This window comes from Adiantum capillus-veneris, chromosome 5 (assembly GCF_014529385.1).
Source record: "Adiantum capillus-veneris isolate H3 chromosome 5, ASM1452938v2, whole genome shotgun sequence".
Lineage (NCBI taxonomy): Eukaryota > Viridiplantae > Streptophyta > Polypodiopsida > Polypodiales > Pteridaceae > Adiantum > Adiantum capillus-veneris.
The window spans coordinates 59,415,475-59,436,072 of NC_140935.1; the positions used below are offsets into that span (position 1 = coordinate 59,415,475).

General features: G+C 48.1%; 2 protein-coding genes across 2 annotated transcripts in view; one reads left to right on the forward strand and one right to left on the reverse strand.

Moving 5' to 3' along the window:
* ATAN11 (Transducin/WD40 repeat-like superfamily protein) overlaps positions 1–20,598 on the forward strand; it is a 92,227-nt gene that overhangs the window by 43,181 nt on the left and 28,448 nt on the right. The gene's annotated exons all lie outside the window — the stretch shown is intronic.
* On the reverse strand, positions 8,929–11,032 carry LOC147457374 (uncharacterized). The gene is given in 7 exon segments (XM_086513312.1): positions 8,929–9,056; positions 9,105–9,197; positions 9,237–9,599; positions 9,695–9,865; positions 9,923–10,052; positions 10,155–10,698; positions 10,782–11,032. Coding segments are annotated over 7 exon segments (1,680 nt in total).

The window sequence follows — 20,598 nt, forward strand, 5'->3', positions numbered from 1 at the left end:
GTGGAATTTGCCTACAATAACAAGATACACTCTTCGATGGGGAAGACGCCATTTGAGATTGTTGAACGTGCTGCGAAGGTTCCATCCTTCCTGAGCACGAACGATTAGATATTTGAAGCGGATGAATATTCGCGAGATTTGGATACGGCTTTTGCCAAGGTTCGCGAGACTTTGCAGAAGTCTCAAGAACGACAGAAAAAGGCAGCGGATCGCCATCGTCGCGACTTGAAACTGAAGGAGGATGATTGGGTGCTCTTACGTTTTGAGAAGGCACGCCTACGAAAGAAAAAGGGAAAGGAGAGGCTTTTTCCAAAGCTTAGTATGCGATACTACGGACCTTTCCAGATCACTGAAAAGATAAATGATGTGTCCTTTCGATTGAAACTGCCAGATACTTGGAGGATTCACAATGCATTCCATGTGAGTCTCTTGAAACCTTTTAAAGGTGATGTGCCTGATGATGCGGAGCTTGATGAGCAACCCGAAGTGGAAGAAAACGAGGAGATCCTTGTTCCTGAACAGATTTTGGCACATAAGGATACGAAGACTAAAGGTAAAGTCCGAAGGCAGTTCTTGGTTAAGTTCAAGAACTTTCGTGCATTTGATGCGAAGTGGATGGAGGAGGAGGACCTAGCAGATACTCCTCGGATCGTGAAACTTTCTTTCGATGTTTTGGTTTGGTTTAGCATAGTCTACTCCAAACGGAACCTAGAAATTCAGCTTGGCTGAAGATCTGGTGCAGTGGGATGCCAAAGAGGGGAGTTACTCCGCTCCTTTGTCTCAGATGCCTTGATTTTGATACTAAAGTCACTGATGTCTCTTTGAGCTTCAGGGATATTGAGAGCTGACAGTATTCTGCTGGATGACTTTATGAAATGGAATTCTTGATTATGATACTGATTTGTTCTTGACTTCTCTTAAGTGCAGGAACTGATAGACAAAATGAGTGCAGCATTTTGGTCTGATTGATCTCGAATAGACATGGTTGCAATAGGGGTTAGTCAATCGGACATCGATGAGGTCCCGATTGTGATTGCTAGCTACATTGCCGATAAATCATGGTCTAAGATCCGAATGAATGTTGAATGTCATGTGATGTCCTGTGATGTCTAGTGATGTCCTATGATTTGACTGTCGATTTGCTACATGTGCTAGATGTCTGTCACTAGTACGTAGGTACTAACAGTCAGTGTCCGCTAAGACGGTGTATGGCTTTTGTTGGTTTTGCAGGCGTAATTGCAGTCGATTACAATGCTTTCAAGAGGGGGGTATGTCACAAAGTGATGACGTGGTAGACAACAAAAACCCTAATTTCTACCAGAAACCCTAAAATTCGTGCAAACCCTAAAATCTGCCAAAAACCCTAATTTGCAGCAAACCCTAATTTCTTGCTGAAACCCTAATTCCAGGAAACCCTAAAATTGCTGGGAGGATGCCACGTGGCAGTTGGTACGGATTTTTGTGAATTACAGCGCGGTTTGCGGCCAGCCGTACGGATGTTGCTTTTTCTTCTCTACGCAATGAGAAAGAGAGAGAGTGCTTTTGCTTTCAGTTTGGCTCTCTGTGAGAGAGAGAGAGAGAGAGCAGTAGCTTTTGCTTTCAGGCTTTTGCTGTCAAGCTTTTGGGGCTTTGCTTTTGGGCATCCCTTGTAAACCTTTAAATAAGTGGCTTGGGCCTTCACTTCTCAGAGCATCTGGACGTAGAGTCTGAGAGTGAAACCTGACCCACTCTCTTGTACTTTGAATTGGGTAATACAAAAAGAAATACCGAAAGGGGCACCAGTCTTTGGGGCCAATATCTCTAGGCACGGAACTCCGCCGGGCCTATGCAAATCTATTGTGATCTGTGAATTGTTTGAAGTGGTTATTTGGTGCTATTGCGATTGATTCTTGACTTGGAGTGTCCAAGTCTGTTACAACTGCAGTCCTTGGGGGGATCCACCTGAAATTCTCACTTGGCATCCAATCGGGCACACGAGCACTACCAACGGAGAAAGCCACTGTCTTTCTCCAGTTGATCAGTTTGCCAGATGCACAACAGAAGGTCTCTAGAGCCTGGTCACACTTGTGAAGGTTGGCCTCTTGGCCATGCAAGTACAAGGCTGAGTCGTCTGCAAACTCAGCGTCCAGTAGCTCATCTCCCCGAATAGGAATGCTAAGCCCCGTAAACAAACCTGTTTCGACACCAAAAACCTGCTCATCGCCTCAGCATAGAACAGAAAGAGGAAGGGGGCAAGAGGGCAGACCTGTCTGACCGAACATGTGAGCATGAAACGATCACCTCTACCTCCTCACAAAAGTACTCGACTGTGTGCCGGTCTGTACAAAGCTGACATCCCTCTGATCCAAGCATCTGAGAAGCCCATCCCGCGTAGAGTGCTCTCCAGAAAGTCTCAATCAACTCTGTCGTAGGTCTTCTCAAAATCGAGAAGAAGAATCACCAGATCCTCACCACGAAGCTGCGCGAGGGCAGAAGCCTCCCAAAAGGTAAAGATGTTGTCAAGGATACTATGCTCCTTGACAAAACTTGTCAGAGTCCCATGTATAAGGCTCTCTAGAAGGGGTTGGATCCTCAAACTCAGAGACTTGGTAAGAATTTTGTAGGATGATTTGAGGATGGTGATGGGGCGTCAATGTCGAATCTCATCCAAGGAGCTACCCTCCTTGGGAATGAGGTAGATCAGGCCCTCACTCATGATGTCAAGCATCACGCATGTGTGCAGGATGTCTTGAAAAGCACTACAAAGATCTGGGCCAAGCAAGTCTCAATACTCCAAGAAAAAACTGGGAGTCAAGCGATCCTCACCTGGACAACTACCACGGGGGAGTGCACTAAGAGCCGTGTGCAACTCCTCAAGCTGAAGTGGCAACTCAAGCCTCTGATGCACCTCCTCAGTCACAAGACAAGGCACGTGTGCCCACCTGCTTTCTGCATGCATCTTGACGCTCTGACTGAGGCTCTGCAGATAGTAACTCACGATAAAAGTCAGTTGCAATTGAAGGCATGTCCTCCGGCTCAGAAGCAACTGACCCGTCAGGCCTTCTCAATTGACTGACCTTGTCCTGCGAATGCCGTGGTCCCACTGCCTCAAAGAAAGCACAAGTCACTCTGTCACCCACTTGTGTCCACTGGGATGCCTGTCGATGGAAAGCAAACTCATGCCGCCGCTCCTCTGTGCTAACAAGCTTCTGGCAAGCCTGCTGTAACTGCTCCTCCAACCAAGGATTGTCTGGATGCTGCTCCTGCACCTCTGCAAGGAAGCAACGCCTCATTGGAGACATTGCTCCTCCTTTCTCGCTGCAGCCAGGCGAGCCAAAGACTCCTGAAGAAAGAATCGATTAAGCTGAGCTAGTCCCGAGGCCACTCTGTCAGCAGGAGAATCCTACATGTCTAAGCTCTGTTCAAAGAGCCTCTACTCGCTCTCTCAGTGTACAGTCCAGCAAGACTCTCTTAGGGATGCGAAGCATCGTGCTCCCCCTCCTCTGCCTATCTGTCACTGTGAGGATCACTGGTGCATGGTTCGAGAAGGAAGTCCCTTCCAGAATGCCAACTGTCCCACCCAAGTCACAGAAGTGGTCACTAGTGTAGAAGCGATCTATTCGCGATAAATTCACTCCTCCCACTTTGCGGTCCGAACGAGAGAAGGCTAGGCTTTCTGGGGGCTCACAAAGCTAGGATGCTGCTACACATCTGAAACCCTCAGAGTTATACAAAACCTCTCCCAAGCTGCCAGCTCAACTCCATGCACAGTAGCATGGCTACCACCAATCTTGTCAGAGGGGTCCTCCAATATGTTGAAGTCACCCCCTATGCACTACTGCTCTGCCCGAGGTAGAGACTCAGGCCAAAGCTCTGCTCGTGCATTCGCCACATTGGGCGCATAGATGTTCAGGAAGCCCACAAGACAACCCTGAACCTGCATATTGATCCACTGAGCCCTGCCTGACACAATAATCCCTCTGCCCACAATGGCCCGCCGCAAAGAATCCGCAATAGTCATACATACCCCACCTTGGATGCCTCTAGGTCCAAAAGCAGCTAACCAAAAAGTATCATATCGTCCACGTAAAAGCTGACCACAACGTCTAATGCGGCTCTCGCACAGATGATGCTCCTGTAGCATAACGTCAATCTCTCCTCCCACAAGGCATCGTTGCAGCTCCTGACGCAATCGGCCCCTATGACGCTGAAACTGGGACCCACCTAATCCCTGTACGCTCCATGAGACGATCCTCATGGGGAGGGAGAGAGAACAGATGCTGCCCCAGCAACTAAACGTGCTATCTTCGAGGTTGGCTTGGATGGGGAGTAATCCGCATCCGAGCGTCCTCTAGATAAGCGTGACTGCAAAGAGTGCCTGACTCTTTGGCCAAAGAGTCTGAAGCATGTCTGCAACTCCTAGGTCTCCCATGTGATGAGAGAACTCTAGGGCCTGTGTTAGTAGCCACTCCAACACTGAGTCGAGAGTCCACTTAGTCTGGTCTGTGTCGCAAAGGGCAAAAGAGAAGCCAATCGCCGAGTCCAAGGCCTCTATCCCCCTAGCTTCCAGGAACAGAACATGAACCCTGAAGCAGGCTGCCTCAAGTTCTGGTGAGGAGTCGCCGAGAAAGCGTGTAAAATCGTAGGCAAAGAAGTCTCATCGGCGTTGAATGTCAAAGCATGTCAGACCACGAGGGACTGCTGCAAAGGGAGACGTCTGTACCAGAAGAGGGGGTCGCAAGAAAGGCTGTCCCTCTCTCTCTCCAAGCGACTCGTGGCAAAGGCGTTGCCAAGAGATCTCCTGGCAGTCGAGGATGGCCCTGTCCCCTGGGTCGACTGTGGGACTGGAGCGAGAGGGGGGATGTAGGAACAGGGGGAAGGGGGGGGAGAAGAGGGGCGAGGGGGATCGGTAAAGGTAGGGGGGCGAGGAGGAGAGGCGGAGGGAGCAGGAGGCGAGGGGGGGGGCTGAAGAGGAGGGGGGGAACTCGGGGGGAGGGGGGGTTGTCGAAGGTGGAGCTGAGGTGGAGGCTGGATCCGGGACCTCGTCTTGCTGAAGAGGACCGTATCGGTTCCCCGCGGGAAGCCACTGTTGTTGGGCAGGCGCTTGAGGACCACTCTGAGTGCTAGGCTGTCGTTGTGGCCCCTATCGTCGTCGACCACGAACGTGCTGCCATCCCTCCTCCGCTGGAGCCCCAGGCTCGGAGGGTGGCTCTGCTTGTGTGCTCTGTGTCTCTTCCTGCTGTTGTTGGCCAGCCCTTGAAGGCTGGGGCTGGGCCTGTGGTGTAGGTCGGGGCCTCCTCCGTGGACATGCCTTCACAAGATGGCCTATCTATCAATAAATGAAGCACTGATTCGGGAGGCCTGAATTACTCACGCACTGTCTAAACCAACCCCCACTCACCCGAGGAAGTAGGATGACCTTCGGGAGAGAGTGGGTGTCTCTAACCAGAACGCGAACTAAGAGAATGCCGGCCGCCTTGGCAGCTACAGAGGTTGCCGTGCGAGGTGTCTCTAGGACAGTCCTAATCGCTGAGGCTATCCTTGACAGAAGTGGTAGGTACTCCCTCCTCAAACAAGGAAAGCAGACGGGATGGGAAGGTTTGCCTCCTCTGCTAGAACATTTGAAGCTAGGTCAAAACCATGTCTCCACCATTGAAAGCGAGCTCTAACTGCTCGGATGGTCAGGGGACTCATCGCGATGACCTTGGACGCCATCTCGGAGGTCTCAAACTCTATCTGATAGTAACCGCGTCCAAGGAATTGAACGTCCAAGATCTTGCCCACCTCTGCGAGAAGGCGGGCCTGGAGAAGGTCACGTAACTCTCCTCAGCTAGGTCTGGTGTTGAGAATCTTGCAGATGACGGAGGTCCCTGGAGGCGCTCCACCTCTGCGGCGAGGCTCGCTTGCTCTGTCGGTGAAAGAGCAAGTCGAATGGTGGGCTCAGCGGGATCGGGCGAGGGGACTTCATTGGAGTTCCTTTGTGGCGGAGCTTGAGCCCCCATCCGTGTCTACTGTTGTGGAGAAGAGTCGATGAGGGGGGAAGCTCCCGCTGGACCAAGCATGCCAAGAGAGCTGGCGAAGCTTGACAAGCAGGATAGGCTGAAAAGAAAATGAAGGCGGGCGGGGCAAAAAAACAGGCAAAGGAGTGGGCGGCGGCGGCGGGGAAGGCTGGGCGGGCAGCGGACAGGGTGGGTGGGGCTGGGCAGGAAGCGGGTAGGGTATAGGGCAGCGGGAGGGGTAGGCGACGGCAGCGGTGTGAGGTAGCAGGCTGGGCAGATCGCTCCAGGGGCAGCCAGGCAGGCTGCGCGCAGGAGGCAGAGCAAGGGGGGTACGCGTGGGGTGGGAGTCGAGGGAAGCGATGGCGCGAGGGGGGGGGGGGTGGGGTGGGGTGCGGGCAACATCAGCGTCTTGATAGCGTCTTTGATCTCTATATCATTCCAATAAATCATTTAATGATTAATTTCTATAAAGTACTTGTTTTAAGCCAAGTAAGCTGCATCAACTTATTGCGCATGTCTTTTCAATAATGTTTTGTTTTGTTTTGTAGCAAATAAAAAGCTTTAGTTTGTTTGCTGGTTTTTTCCCCCCCCCCCTCGTGTCCCTTGCTTTTATAGTTTTATGAGTGCTTTATTCCCTCTTATTATCTGTGAGTTTAGACTATTCTGAACTTATGAAGGTATATAGATCAATTTCTATTGCTTTTATGACACTCATACAAAATTTGCTAGTGGATATCTTTATCATTGGTTACACACTTTGGCTTGTCTCAAAAGTAGACTACCTTTAATGGAATACTTTTCAACTATCTTCTTCTTTGTAGCCGGCTGTCGACGTGTGGGTTGTAGTTTGTGGCACGTTTTCTAAGTGTCTGTCCGCACACATCTCTCTCTCTCTCTCTCTCTCTCTCTCTCTCTCTCTCTCTTCGCTGGTTAGGTACTACCACATCATTATTTTGTGGCAATCAAATACATCAATTATGTACAAAAAGAGATTAATCGACACGACAATGGGGACCAGAAGATGGGCTGGTTAATCTTTCTTAATGGGGAAAAATCTTTTTACAAGCGCATGAATCGCAAAAGGAGAGCGGTAGTGCTCTTTCCCTGTCTTGAATCTTATTTTACTGAGAGAAAAAGGGTAGGTTTTCTATCTGCTTGTAAGAAAGGAAATGTTTTCCTAAGCTCGAATTTTTTTAATCACTACTTAGAAACGAAGTCCCTATCGTTCTTACGGAATATCATGCCTCAATGGAGTGTCATATGAAGCATTTATGTTGATCAATCAATCATATGCATAAAGACTTGCTGAAAATCTCTTACCACAAGCCTGTGTGGGCTTATTTCTGTCCAAATTACTCTATTGGGCTGGGTTGAACTTCTTCCGATGTATCGTACTCGATTATGCGCGAGTAAAGGTCTTCTTTGCTGAAAACGTTCACATAGAAAGGTTGAATGGGCTGGGAATTTCTTGAACAATAACTTTCCTCTTTAAAACCACCAAAGACAACCTTCCAAATTCTCCTCTGCTAGGATAGAGAGTCATGAGAGCGCGCTTGTTGAGTGTGCTCTAAGCTAGGAAGACGTACACAAGCTTCCTCTCGTGACCAAAAGGTTCTTCTAGCATTTTTTCTGTGTGGAGAGAGAGAGAGAGAGAGAGAGAGAGAGAGAGAGAGAGAGAGAGAGAGAGAGAGAGAGAGAGAGAGAGGTGTTCCATACTAAAAGACCCATGTTGTTGTTCTTTAGAACTCCATGTTTTTTACCTGAAAAGGTTACTTTTGACCCTATTCAAATTGCGTTAGGCACTCAAATTATTAAAATATTGATCGGAAAAAAAAAAGGTTCTAAGTCAAGCACTTTAGTTGCTCTCACATGCACAACCCACTGTAAAGTTAATATGACATGGAAATCAGTGTTCGGGTGTTTCCAACTGCGAACAAAACAACAAGATAATTTAAAGTAAATAGTTATGTGGTCATAGGGACCCATCTTCTGTTGGGTTAAAGGTCCAAATGGCCCCCTTTTAATGTATAATTTAAAGGTACTAACCTTTGGCCAAGTTCACATTGAACTTGGCCACTAACTTATTAAATTGGTCCTTATACAAATAATAAAGGGATAGTGAGTTTTTTACAACTCACTCACTTATCCCCTTACAAACCAACGAGCGCTCTCTCTCCCTGCTCCATCGTTTTGCTAGCGCCCCCTTCCTGCAACTCAGCGCCTCCTTTGCAACGCACACACCCTGCACACTCTCGCGTGCTCTTTCACTTGCACACACCGCCGCGCGCTCATCAACTGGTATCAGAGCCCGATTAGGGTTTGCCCCCAAACCTGCAAACGCTGAATTTCAGCCAAGAAGGTCAATTTTCACGCGAGATTTTGCAATTTCGTTGCCAAAAGACTCGTCCCCGGACACTAGAGAGCTCCCGGCAACCCAAATTGACCGGAAATAGGCTGAAATTAGGTCAAAAACAGCAAATTACAGGTTATGACAACAAAATACAGGTTTTGCAAATGGTGTATTAAGGTGTGGGAATACTTTTGCTAAGTCCCCGCTACCCGAAAACCATAGTCACATGGGGACGGGGACGGGTCTCGGGGACGGGCGGATCCCGGGGACGGGGACGTGGCAAAACAGGGGACGAGGGACGCGCTTTAAAAAACACTAATTCTTTGCAAATTTAATATTGAGACAATAGTGAACACTTAGAGCACAAGATTGCAAAGAAAAAGTGGTTTTTGCATTCATATTACATAACACCAAAATATAACAAAGGGCGTGCGGCGTGCGCGACACAGTACACCATTGGTGTGGTGATCAAGCATCGATCGTCCTCGTCAAGGGGCAAAACATAATGATGTACAAGTGAAGAGTGGATAAGTAGAGTTTAGCATAATTGAGAGTTAAAAAGGGAAGGACTCGAGACTCAAGAGGTCTAGACTCTAGACTCTACATGTTGGCCCATGGTGCCAACTGAATGTCAACTGGCTCTGCATAGTCCATTTGATCCAAAAAATCATCCTCAAGTGGTGTTGTCTCAATCTCTGGCTTTGGCACCTTTGCATCTATCTGTGTCTCTGGGATAGGATCATCCTCAGCAAGTGCCCACTACGCGAAATCATCACTTTGATCTGACTTGGAAAGCATCTTCAAATTTGATGAGACATATATGAGATCATTGGCTCTCTGTACATCAAGACGATTCCTCTTCTTTGAGGCTACATGAGCCTACACACTCCAAAGTTGCTCCAAGCAACTCGTAGTGCATGCTTGGCTAAGAATGCGAATAGCCAAATCCTGTAAACCGCCCAATCCCGGCCGAAACTCCTCCCACCAAAGAGCACTCCCCATCTCAAAGCGAGATGCTTGTGCATCGGGCATGTGACAAATTTCTCCCTTTCCATTCCTGTAGACATTGATTTGCCTCCGAATCTCGGTCCTTTCCTTTGGGTCGGGCACAAGGCGGGCAAGGATGGTTTACCAACCATTCATCACCTCTTTGTCCTACCATTGGTTCCCTTGTTGGAATTGTGGATCCACTACATAAGCGGCTGCATAAAGAGGAGAATGGTAGGCATTCCACCTTGACACACTCAATTCTTGGATCTCCTCGTACCTATGTTATGAAGATTCAAAACAAAGTTAAACCTCAAGCGAGTAAACTTGTAAAGCATAGGGAAAACTTAAAAGTGACTCGTGCGACGTGAATATGTATCGGGGTCGGTCACAAGTTTTTCAATAGAGTCAATCATGGTGTCCATGGCCTCATATATCTTGCCGATGTAAGGCTTCATGGAATCCAACACCCGCAAGAGGTGGATGATAGGCTTCACCATTTTGGAGATCGTCTTTACTTCCTCCCACCATTCCGGCATGTCGGCCCGTGCTCGGCATGCCACTCCGTTGACACTTTTTGACTCGGGCATTGCGAAGAACTCATCACTAATGAAGAGTCCCCTCAATGCGCCACTACATGAACTCAAGCGATGGAGCATAATAAAGTTGTAGGCGAAGCGAGTCTCCGAGTATTTGAGAAGAGCTAGCTTTGACCTCTTTGAAAATTCAACCCTCACCTATTTAGAAAAATCAAGTTTCAACATTTAAAATGAGAATTGGCCTTCCATATTGAAATTAGATTCGAATTGAAATAAGATTGGTTAACACTTAATGGTTACCTTTTGATGATTATTGACATAAGTCACCATTGAATTGGCATGCTCAATGACGGGGGAAATCCATTCCAAGGCGCCTATATCTTTGAGAAGATTGTTGAGGCAATGAGCCATGCAATATGTGACCGTGGTTTGTGGATAAAGGGATTCAATGATGGCTCCGGCAGCATGATTGCTATTTTCTCCATCGGTGACGATGGCAATGACATCATGCTTTCCCACCTTCTCAATGGTAAGCGGCCACTCCGATGCAAGTACTTGCGCACTCTTCCCGGTCCTCGATGCATCATGGGAGTCTATGAAATACATCTGCCCCCGAGAATATGCCACCACGCCATGAATGGAGCGGCGACGGGTATCACTCCACCCATCCACAATGAGGGATACCCCATTCTTCTTCCATGAAGCCCTTGTGGATGCACATGCCGCCTCCACCATGACTTTCTCCCTGTCAAGAAGAGTGGTGCGCAAGCTCTCCGAAGAGGGAGGGACATATGTGGGTCCAAACTCTCCGATCTTCCGTGCCATTTCTTTAAAATATGGAGATCTTTTATGTCAAAAAGAAAGTGTAAATGAGACTTGAGTGATGTACATTGTATAAACTAAAGATTAAAGCTTAGCTTGGCTTACCGTGCTGCATTGAAAGCAATATGGTCGTGGTAGAAAAATCTTGCTACGGCGACATCTACCTCCTCTTTCAAGGCCGGTTTCCAACTATCTCCAAGAGTTGCTTGCCGCTTTGGTGGACGGAAATGAGGGACAGATGACGATGAAGGGTTGGTAGAGAGTGGAGGTGGGCGGTCACCGTTGGTGCCAGTTGATGCACAAAATGATGCCGAAGAAGGGGATGCCGATGCTTGGATGAAAGCCGCCGTGGCCATCTCCCTCGGATTCACCGTGCGACGCTTGGTACGATTCTTCTTGGCTTCTTTTATATCCTCTCAAGATTTAGGAGCTTTTGGTTCTCCTCTTCCGAGCCGGTTTGCGGGCAAAATTGAACTTGATGTCCTTTTCGTAAAGGAAGTGGGCACGCAACTTCCTTACGGAACCATTGCGCTCGTAGCCACAACGGCGGTACTTCCACGGCTTGCTTCCACCTCCAACACCGGACTTGGGAGCAATCACCTCACTTCACCATGTCCATGTGAAGTCGGCGGAGGAAGGGGGTTGAGAAGCGGCAGCGGGGCCGGAGGAAGGAGAAGGAGGAGGGCTTAGAGAAGCTTGGGATCCATCTTGAGATGCCATTGATGATAGATATTAGAGAAGGGTTGAAGAGAAGGAACGAAGAGTAGGAGAAAGCTTGATGGGAGAGGGAGAGGGAGAGAGAGAGAGAGAGAGAGAGAGAGAGAGAGAGAGAGAGAGAGAGAGAGAGAGAGAGAGAGAGAGAGAGAGGAACTTCAAGTCTTCAAGGAAGTGGCCTTGAGCCTTGAGGCTTGGGTATGATAGTAGATACTATGAGGCTATGAGCCTTGAGGCTTGGAAGTGGGTGCTCTTAAGTAGAAAGAGCTCCCCCCAAAATGGGGGTTTGAACTTTAAATTTGAAATTTGAAAGGCCCCCCAAAAGTGGGATTTTGAAATTTGAATTCCCCCCCAAAAGGGTGCTTTTGAAATTTGAAACCCCCCCCCAAGCTGCAGCCCCGTCTCCTGCCCGTGTCCCATCCGTGTTGGTCACCGGAGACCCCCGTCCTGTGCCCCGTCCCCTGTGAGGGACGTCCCCACGTCCCAAAAACGGGTCCTCGTCTGCGTCCCGACGTCCCCCGTCCCGTCCCCGCATAAAAGGGCCGTGTCCCCTCGTCCCTTGTTTCTATGCCAAAAACACTGAAATTGCCGAAAAACAAGCCCTAAAACAGGTGTTTTAAGCAAATTTCAGATTTACGCAGGTTTTTGCAAGTGTTCTTTAATGGTGCGATTACATTGGGGAAAGTGCAAATAGATGCAATCCACGCACATTTGACAAATTTTGGCAATGTATGACCATTTGTGGCTCAATTTCATGCAATTTTGATGCTACAAATTGGGGCTTTTGCGCTTACATGCTTCTAAAGGTTGTGTATTAGCCTTATGTATGTCTGCTGAGGCTAAAAACAACTAAATTTGTTGTTTTCGAGCATGAATTCGCTCTGTGAAATTTCTTGCGCATAAATTTCAGAAATTGAATTTTGTGCCCAAATCGACCTATTTTGCCCCAAATTGCTCTTGTGACCATTTGGAGCTGTAGTGCACATCTTTGTGAGGCTATACTCCGATTTTTGCACATTTTGCCCAAAAATTCAGTGTATTATCCCTCTTATTTCGTGCAACTATGGCCTCATCTTCTTCGGATGTGAAGAACCTCTTCGAGATTAGGAGGTTCGATGGAACAGATTTTGATCTTTGGAAAGACAGGATTAAGGGAATCCTATTTCTTAAGGATTGCGAAGGGGCACTTCAACAAGTGAAGCCACAGAATATGATGGATGAAGCATGGGTTAGCATGAACAGGAAGGCCGTTACATACATTAAAATGGCCATGACCGATGAGACCGTCATTGATGTGAAAGGTCTCACGACTGCTTTTGATATGTGGGAGAAGTTAAAGGGAATGTATGAAAATACAACACCTGTCAACGAGGTGCACTTGATGCGAAAACTTGTTGGTATGCAACTAGATGAGTCCAAGAGCGCGGGAGAGCACTTGTCATTATTCGCAGGTACTTTGTCGCAGTTATAGGATTTTGGCTTGCCCCCTTTTGATGATAAGCTGAAAGCTATCTTCTTGCTTATGACCTTACTTGAGTCATGGGAAACTTTGGTAGTTTCGTTGTCCAATAACCCCAATTTGACCTTTGATGGTGTTAGGGGTTTTATCTTGAATGAAGAAATCAGGAGGAAAGCAAGTGGAGAGGGAGGTAGCTTTGCCAACATGGTTAGAGGCAGGACAGAAAAGAAGAATGCTTATGCACAAAGGAGTAAGAGTAAGAGTAAGAGTAAAGAAAGGGGAAATGCAAGCAAAGGCAAGGGTGATGTGACTTGCTATCAATGTGGCTGAAGCAAAGCCTCTTGGTGTGCCATTACAGCCATATGTCAAAATCTCCAAGGATGATTGTCCCAAGTCCAAGGAAGAAGCCAATGACATGCAAAGTGTGCCTTATGCTTCAGCTTGTGGTTCACTTATGGTTGCTACTAGGCTTGACATAGCCCATGCAGTGGGAGTTGTGAGCCGGTTTATGGCTAATCCAGGCAGGTTGCATTGGGATGCAGTGAAGTCCATTATGAGGTACTTGAAAGGGACTAAAAATAAATGCCTCTGCTATGGTAAAGGACCAATGGAGTTGAAGGGATTTTGTGACTCTGACATGGCTGGTGATGTGGATAGATGGAAATCCACAAGTGGCTATGTATTTACTCTTGCGGGAGGTGCTGTTTCATGGTGTTCTAGATTGCAAAAGATTGTTGCATTGTCTACGACAGAGGCTGAATATATTTTAGCCATTGAAGCTTCCAAAGAAGCTATTTGGTTAGCACGCCTATGCAGTGAGTTTGGTTTGCTTGCCAAGGCACCTATGCTTGGTTGTGATAGCCAGAGTGCCATATGTCTAGCAAAGAACGCCATGTTTCATGCACGCACAAAGCATATTGATGTGCGGTATCACTTCATATGAGAAGTGCTTGAGGATGGCCTTATTACATTGGTTAAGGTCCATACATCACAAAATCCATCCGATGCTCTCACTAAGTGCTTACCCAAAGCACAACATCATCTATGCATAGAGATGGTGGGAGTCACGTAGCTTAAAGGCGCCATTTATGCCTTTATGTGGGAGGTTGTTGGGTTGAAGGCCCAAATGGCCCCCTTTTAATGTATATTTTAAAGGTACTAACCTTTGGCCAAGTTCACATTGAACTTGGCCACTAACTTATTAAAGTGGTCCTTGTACAAATAATAAAGGGATAGTGAGTTTTTTACAACTCACTCACTTATCCCCTTACAAACCAACGAGCGCTCTCTCTCCCTGCTCCATCGTTTTGCTAGCGCTCCCTTCTTGCAACTCAGCGCCTTCTTTGCAACGCACACACCCCGCACACTCTCGCGTGCTCTTTCACTTGCACACACCGCCGCGCGCTCATCATCTTCTTTCATGTGCTCGTACTGGTGCGCTCTACTCTATGTCCGGCTAATCTTTTACTATCCTACTATGTGAAACACTAGAAATCCGGCTTATGGTGCGTTGCTCTGAGAATTTATCGGTTTAAAAATTCTTTGGATCCACATAAAAAATTTATATGTGCACAATGCACAATAAAGTTATTTTTCGTAAATCATTTCTTAGAAATTGAGCTATAGTCAACGTAGTTATAGATTCTATTTTCTTTGTCTTGGACTTGAGCCCCGTCTATGATGCCTATGGGTTGAAACCACAAAAAAACAACTTGTCGCGATGGAGACTTTCTTCGTGACAAAACTCTTCTACTTGGTCATGGTGACATCTTGTCAGGTGCATTGGAAGTCTTGAAGGATTTAGCTCGAATCTAGTACCCCGCACAAACACATGGTTACTTTACTTCACTTAAAAAGAGAAACTAAACTGAACACAATATGAGAGAGAGAGAGAGAGAGAGAGAGAGAGAGAGAGAGAGAGAGAGAGAGAGAGAGAGAGAGAGAGAGAGAGAGAGAGAGAGAGAGAGAGAGAGAGAGAGAGCAATTGGCTAGCTACTATGGGTGATGATCCGTTATGTACTTACTCGTTGTCCTTTGCTACTACTTGAGTCACCTGCACACTGTCTTTGGTCATGCTCAGCTTCCCATGTACTGTGGCTTGCAGTTTGCTTTCTACTTTGCAGAGCAGGTGTTCAGCATGGATTTCTTACTTGGGGATCTGTCTCATGGTTGATGTCGATGCCTGGCCCCCATCTTTTCTACGAGGGCTCAGACACAGATCCAGCCTTTATGCTCACATCGATTGGTTATCGGCGAGGTACTTTGGCTATGCTACCATAGATTGCTTGGCAGGGGGATTCTCAGACACGTGATGAAGTTTTTTCAGTCATCACTAGTATTACACTATGGAATGTTTGGGAGAGCTCGTTGTCTCCACATTCCAAGTGCGACTCCACAGCTCCTTTAGGATACCCTCACTGCCATTTGGCTGGACATCATTCATACCCTGATTTGGTAGTGGGATTCATCCTCAGGTACATCTCGAGCAGCCGAGGCACGCCGATTTGCCTTCCTTCGGCGTTGGGCTCGATCCCCACTCTTCTTCACACGTACAGGTGGCCAGATTACGTGGCATTATTCCCCTCCTTGGTGGTTTCTCCTCCACTCATGGGTCACTATAGTGGCTCTCCTCCTTACATTCAGCTTGTACACCCCACGTGATAGGCTATTTTGGCATCCGTTGGGGATTATTTTGTACTCAATAATATACAGCCCTGACATTTTTTCACAAAAAAGAGAGAGAGAGAGAGAGAGAGAGAGAGAGAGAGAGAGAGAGAGAGAGAGAGAGAGAGAGAGAGAGAGAGAGAGAGAGAGAGAGAGAGAGAGAGAGAGAGAGAGAGCCCTGCCCTGCCTGCGTGCGAAACAGCCTCTGCTCTCTGCGCGCGATACTGCCCTGCTTCCATGCGCGACCCTGCAACTGCTTGCCTGCACGAACCCTAAACGTCGGTTGCAGCCTGGGCGTACCTGACTGTTGCCATGCGAAACCCTAACAGCCCGAAAACTGAACGTTGCGAAACCCTAACAGCCCGAAACCCTGTGAGAATCGCTAATTGTGCTCTGCGCGCATCTATCTACTGCCTGCAAGAGAGAGAGAGAGAGAGAGAGAGAGAGAGAGAGAGAGAGACAGAGAGAGAGAGTCCAAGCTTCACTTCGGGTCTTGCTTTTACCGTTTGCCAGTCTCGCCCATTCTTCATGGCGGCTTTGCCGGTCTCGAGTGCTACACACGGCGCTCCATCACCACTTGTCTTTCGCATGGACTGCACTGGCGACCTGTTGACACACATTGACTCAAAAGTACAACACTTGGCTCAGCATGCCTTGGTTGGTCGGATGATTGGACAGTCTCCACCTCGATCTTCTATACGTGATTGGTGTCAGACTGCATTGGGCACTACTCAGGGATGGATCTGTGAGCTTACATTCCTTGGCAGGAGCATATTCATGGTACGTCTTTCAGATCCCGCCACTGCCTCATCTCTCCTGGCTCGCTCTCCGATACTCTCTGATCGCAAGATGATATACTTGACGAGGTGGTATCCTGAGTTTTCCACTGAGGAGTTTGACAATCGACACCTTATTCCGAGATTCCCTCTGACGCTCTCCTTCCCGGATATGCCTCTCCATTGTATTGATGAGCATCTCCTTCAGATGATTGCTGCTCATTTTGGCACGGTAGTTCCAGGATCTTGTATCTTCTCATCTGGCCCACCTCGCATTTAGGTCTTGGTGTTTGGGGATACTTCATTACCAGATACAGTTACTGTGGCTGTGCGCGATCGAGAATACTCCCTCCGAATGGTAGTCACTGGCCGCCCAGGACAGTGCTTACGCTGTCACGAGATGGGACACTTGGCGCGAGATTGCCCCACCCTGCCATGCCATTGGCGGCAACAACAGTCGGCTCGTGGCAGTCATGCTCAGCCACGTGGTCAGCGTCAACAGCCGGTTCCTCCTACTACTACTCGAGCACCTCAACAGTCTACAGGTGCTCCTCGAGCTCCGACCCTCCATGTTCCTCCCTCCGCTTCAGCTCCCACTGAGGCAGCATGGCAGACTGTGGGTCGTAATCATTCCTTCCGTCCTCGTTAGCAACCAACAACGCAGCCAGTCCCCAGTGTTACCTCTCCTGCTCCCTCTCAAGTTTCCACCACCCCCTTACCCCCTGCATCTCCTCGCCATTCTTCTTCTTCGCCACAGCATCACTTACCTCTGCTACCAGCTCCTCCTTCACCTGCAGTTCCCCCGCGCGCTCCTTCCCCTCTTCCCGAGGTCCCTGTTCCCATGCAGATGGATCATTCACCTCTACTACCTCTCCCTTCTCCTCCTCTTCCTCTCGCCCTTACTCTCCCCCCTCCCACCTTCTGATCATCCCCCTCCCTCAGCAGCTCATACTTACGTCCCACGCAGTTTTCTGAGCTCTTGCCCTCTTTCCTGGGGCACTCATCGGGCTGAGATGTGCGGTGACTCAGAAGGGCCATTGCGGGTGCAGCTCTACCTTATGCATCACAAGACAGGTTGTGATCCCTCTTTAATAGGCAGTCGCTCTCAGCCGACCCATTCCTTTTTCCTTCCATTCCACGCTGCTCAGGAATGGTCCGAGGATCAGGTTCTACATTTTGTGCACGCACAGACTATGACTCAGATTCATTTATGGTTGTCTACTTCCGCTCCTGATGTTTTGTCTCCTCACTACCCTTCATGTATTGGTGCTATGGAGTGGAGTGATGTTTATGCTTGCTATTCATTGCCTATAGTCATTCATGTATCCTCAGATGTGGTGCTTCCTATGTCTATGCGCATTTGGGGTGTCAAAGCTGTAGCATCGGTAATGCAATGTAAACAAGCTGAGGTCCGCAGTTGGTGCAATGAGACACCATATCTCAGAGAGGGCTTGCGGGTTGCTTTCCTACCTCCTGAAGCTCACCCCTTGGATGGCCCAGCTGCCTCCAAGAAGATGCGCAGTTAGTCAGATGCTATACAAACTCTTTCATGCAGTCTATGGATTTACATGTAGTTTCTTGGAATGCTAATGGTTTACAGACTTCTCCGGTAAAAGGTTCCCGTAAGCTTTTACTTCGCAGAGATTTACATGCTCATGTAGTGGGCACTGTGGATATATTACTAGTACAGGAGCATAAGATTGCCACTCCCTTTGGCAATCTCATGGCCTCGGGTACCCGTACTTTTTGGGAGCCTGCTCTGGGCCTTCATGGACAGAGTTGCGGTGTATGCATCTCAGTGGGGCCACGTTACTTGGCCTCAGTTCAGCAGCATGGTACCCTTGTCGTTGGTAGAGCAGTTTATGTTTCTATTCGGATTCGGGAATCTATCATTGGTTTTATGTCAGTCTATGCACCCACTACCCCTCGGGAGAGGCCTACTTTTTGGTCCGTCTTGGCTGCTGTTCTACTTGCTGTAGACTCTTGGGTTGTTGGAGGTGACTTCAACAACGTTGAGAGCGACTCTGATTGGCGAGCCATCACACCTCCAGTTCTATCATCCATTTCTCCCGATGAGCAGCTTGGGATCGATTTCTTCTAGCTATTCAAGGTGTTGATGCTTGGCACTTACCCTCTTTTGGCCACCACCCTGCTACACTTCATTACTCTTGGGGGTTTCAGAGACAACAGTGGAGATTATTAGAGCGACTTGATCGTTTTTACATTGGCCCTTAGGCAGCAGTTCTAGGCGGATTTACTACTATATGGAGAGGGACCAGCCTCTCAGATCATTTACCCATCTCATTGTTTATCTCCTTCACTAGATCCTCTGCACAGAGACAAGGCTGCCGCATCCCTGACAGTGTTCTCACCACTCAAGTATTGCAGCAGCAGATTCGTGACTTATGGTCCACGGATGCTTCTTATTGTGGACCCCCTGGAGAGTTTCTTGCTCATTGCATTACTCAGTCTAGTATTTACTGCCGTGACCAAACTGCTATTATTCATCGTCAGTTGAGAGTACGCGAGTCTGATCTTCACATCCCTCTTGGTTCCACTCAACGCCTGCTTGAGGATTGGCCTCAGGATGCTTATCTCGCTGCCAGACAGACAGAGCTCACAGAAGAGATTCGTCGCGTACAGGAGGCTAGGTCTGAGTTCACTCATCATGCTTCAGTATCTCATTGGATAGCTAAAGCTGATCGAATGAATAAAGACTTCTTCGTTGCGCATAAAGAGTGCCCTCCTGGCACCACCCTTCAGACTTTGTGCGATGCTCAGGGGACACTACATATGCATCCTGATGTTATTCTTGATATGTCTGCAGATTATTTTGAGACATTGTTCACTGCTGATGTATGCACTACTGAGGTTTTACTTGCCCGTGAGTAGATCTGGCATCACACTCGACACCGTTGTATAGACACCATGGCAGAGATCTTGTTGGCACCCTTCACACTTGCAGAGCTCCATGCTGCTATAGAGAGTCTTGATCCATCCTCTTGTCCAGGAGAGGATGGCCTCACTAGAGCTTTCTTTTTGACATATTGGGATGTATTACATATACCACTGCTTCGTGGTTGTTAGGACATCTTTGCATCAGGATCTTTGTTCAGGTCTCATATCTCTTATTCCGAAGGGGGGTGACACCACTCAGCTCCGATAGTGGAGACCTATTACCCTACTCCCTTCGGTCTATAAGATATTAGCGTTACTGATCAGCCATCGCTTGCGGCCGTTCTTACCAGATATTATTCATACTTCTCAGACAGGCTTTGTCATGGATCGATGCATCCTGGATAATATCTTCACTTTTTATGAGGCAGTAGAGTGGGCCAGATCATCTTCTGAACCTCTCGCTTTTTTCATCCTTGACTTCGAGAAAGCATACGATCGTGTTGAGTGGGACTTTCTCGAAGGATCTTTAGCCAGGATGGGTTTCCCTTCGAGATGGATCTCAGGCATTTCCGCTCTCTTCAGAACTGCCAAGAGTGCTATTACTATTGGTGGCCGTGTCAATCGCAGTTTTGAGCTTTCTCGATCTGTCCGTCAGGGATGTTCTATAGCAGTATACCTGTATCTGTTTGTAGGAGAGACTATGTCCGACTTTCTTCGAGCTCAGAGTCATGCATTTCGTGGCTTGACCATACCAGTACCTACAGCTCCAGACCTTATCGATCAGGAGTTTGCTGATGACACTATGCTCATGTTGCGCTATTTGCTAGCTGCTCTTGACGCCATGCGGGAGGCCCTAGAGGTTTTTTGCATTGCCAGTGGTGCACGCATTAACTGGCATAAATCCTATGGGTTACTGGTTGGCAGTGATGACATACCTACTTGGGGGGTAGCTGATGGTTTCACATGGCTACAGCCGGGTCAGACATGCAGATATCTGGGCTTTCAGGTTGGATTTGATGTTTCCTCACAGCAGCAGTTTGCACCCATACTACAGTCTATTCGCAGGAAGCTATGCCATTGGTCTTCACGTCATCTGTCGTTGGCTGGCCGTGCATTGGTCACCAACCAGGTCATTCTGGCTACAATATGGTATATGGCCTCTTGTTGGATGTTACATTCCGGTGTGATAGCTCAGCTCCCCTGACTAGTGCGGAACTTTTTATGGAGTGGCACAGATGGGACTACTGATACTCGTGCTCGAGTTTGCTGGTCCACGATTATTCGTCCTAGGTCAGAGGGAGGCCTTGGCATTATTGATCCAGAGTTACAGAGCCGCGCCCTTCTTACCAAGCTTATTGTTCGGGGTCTTTTTCCCGGCCAAGAACCTTGGAAGATGCTTCTTTAGGCTGCT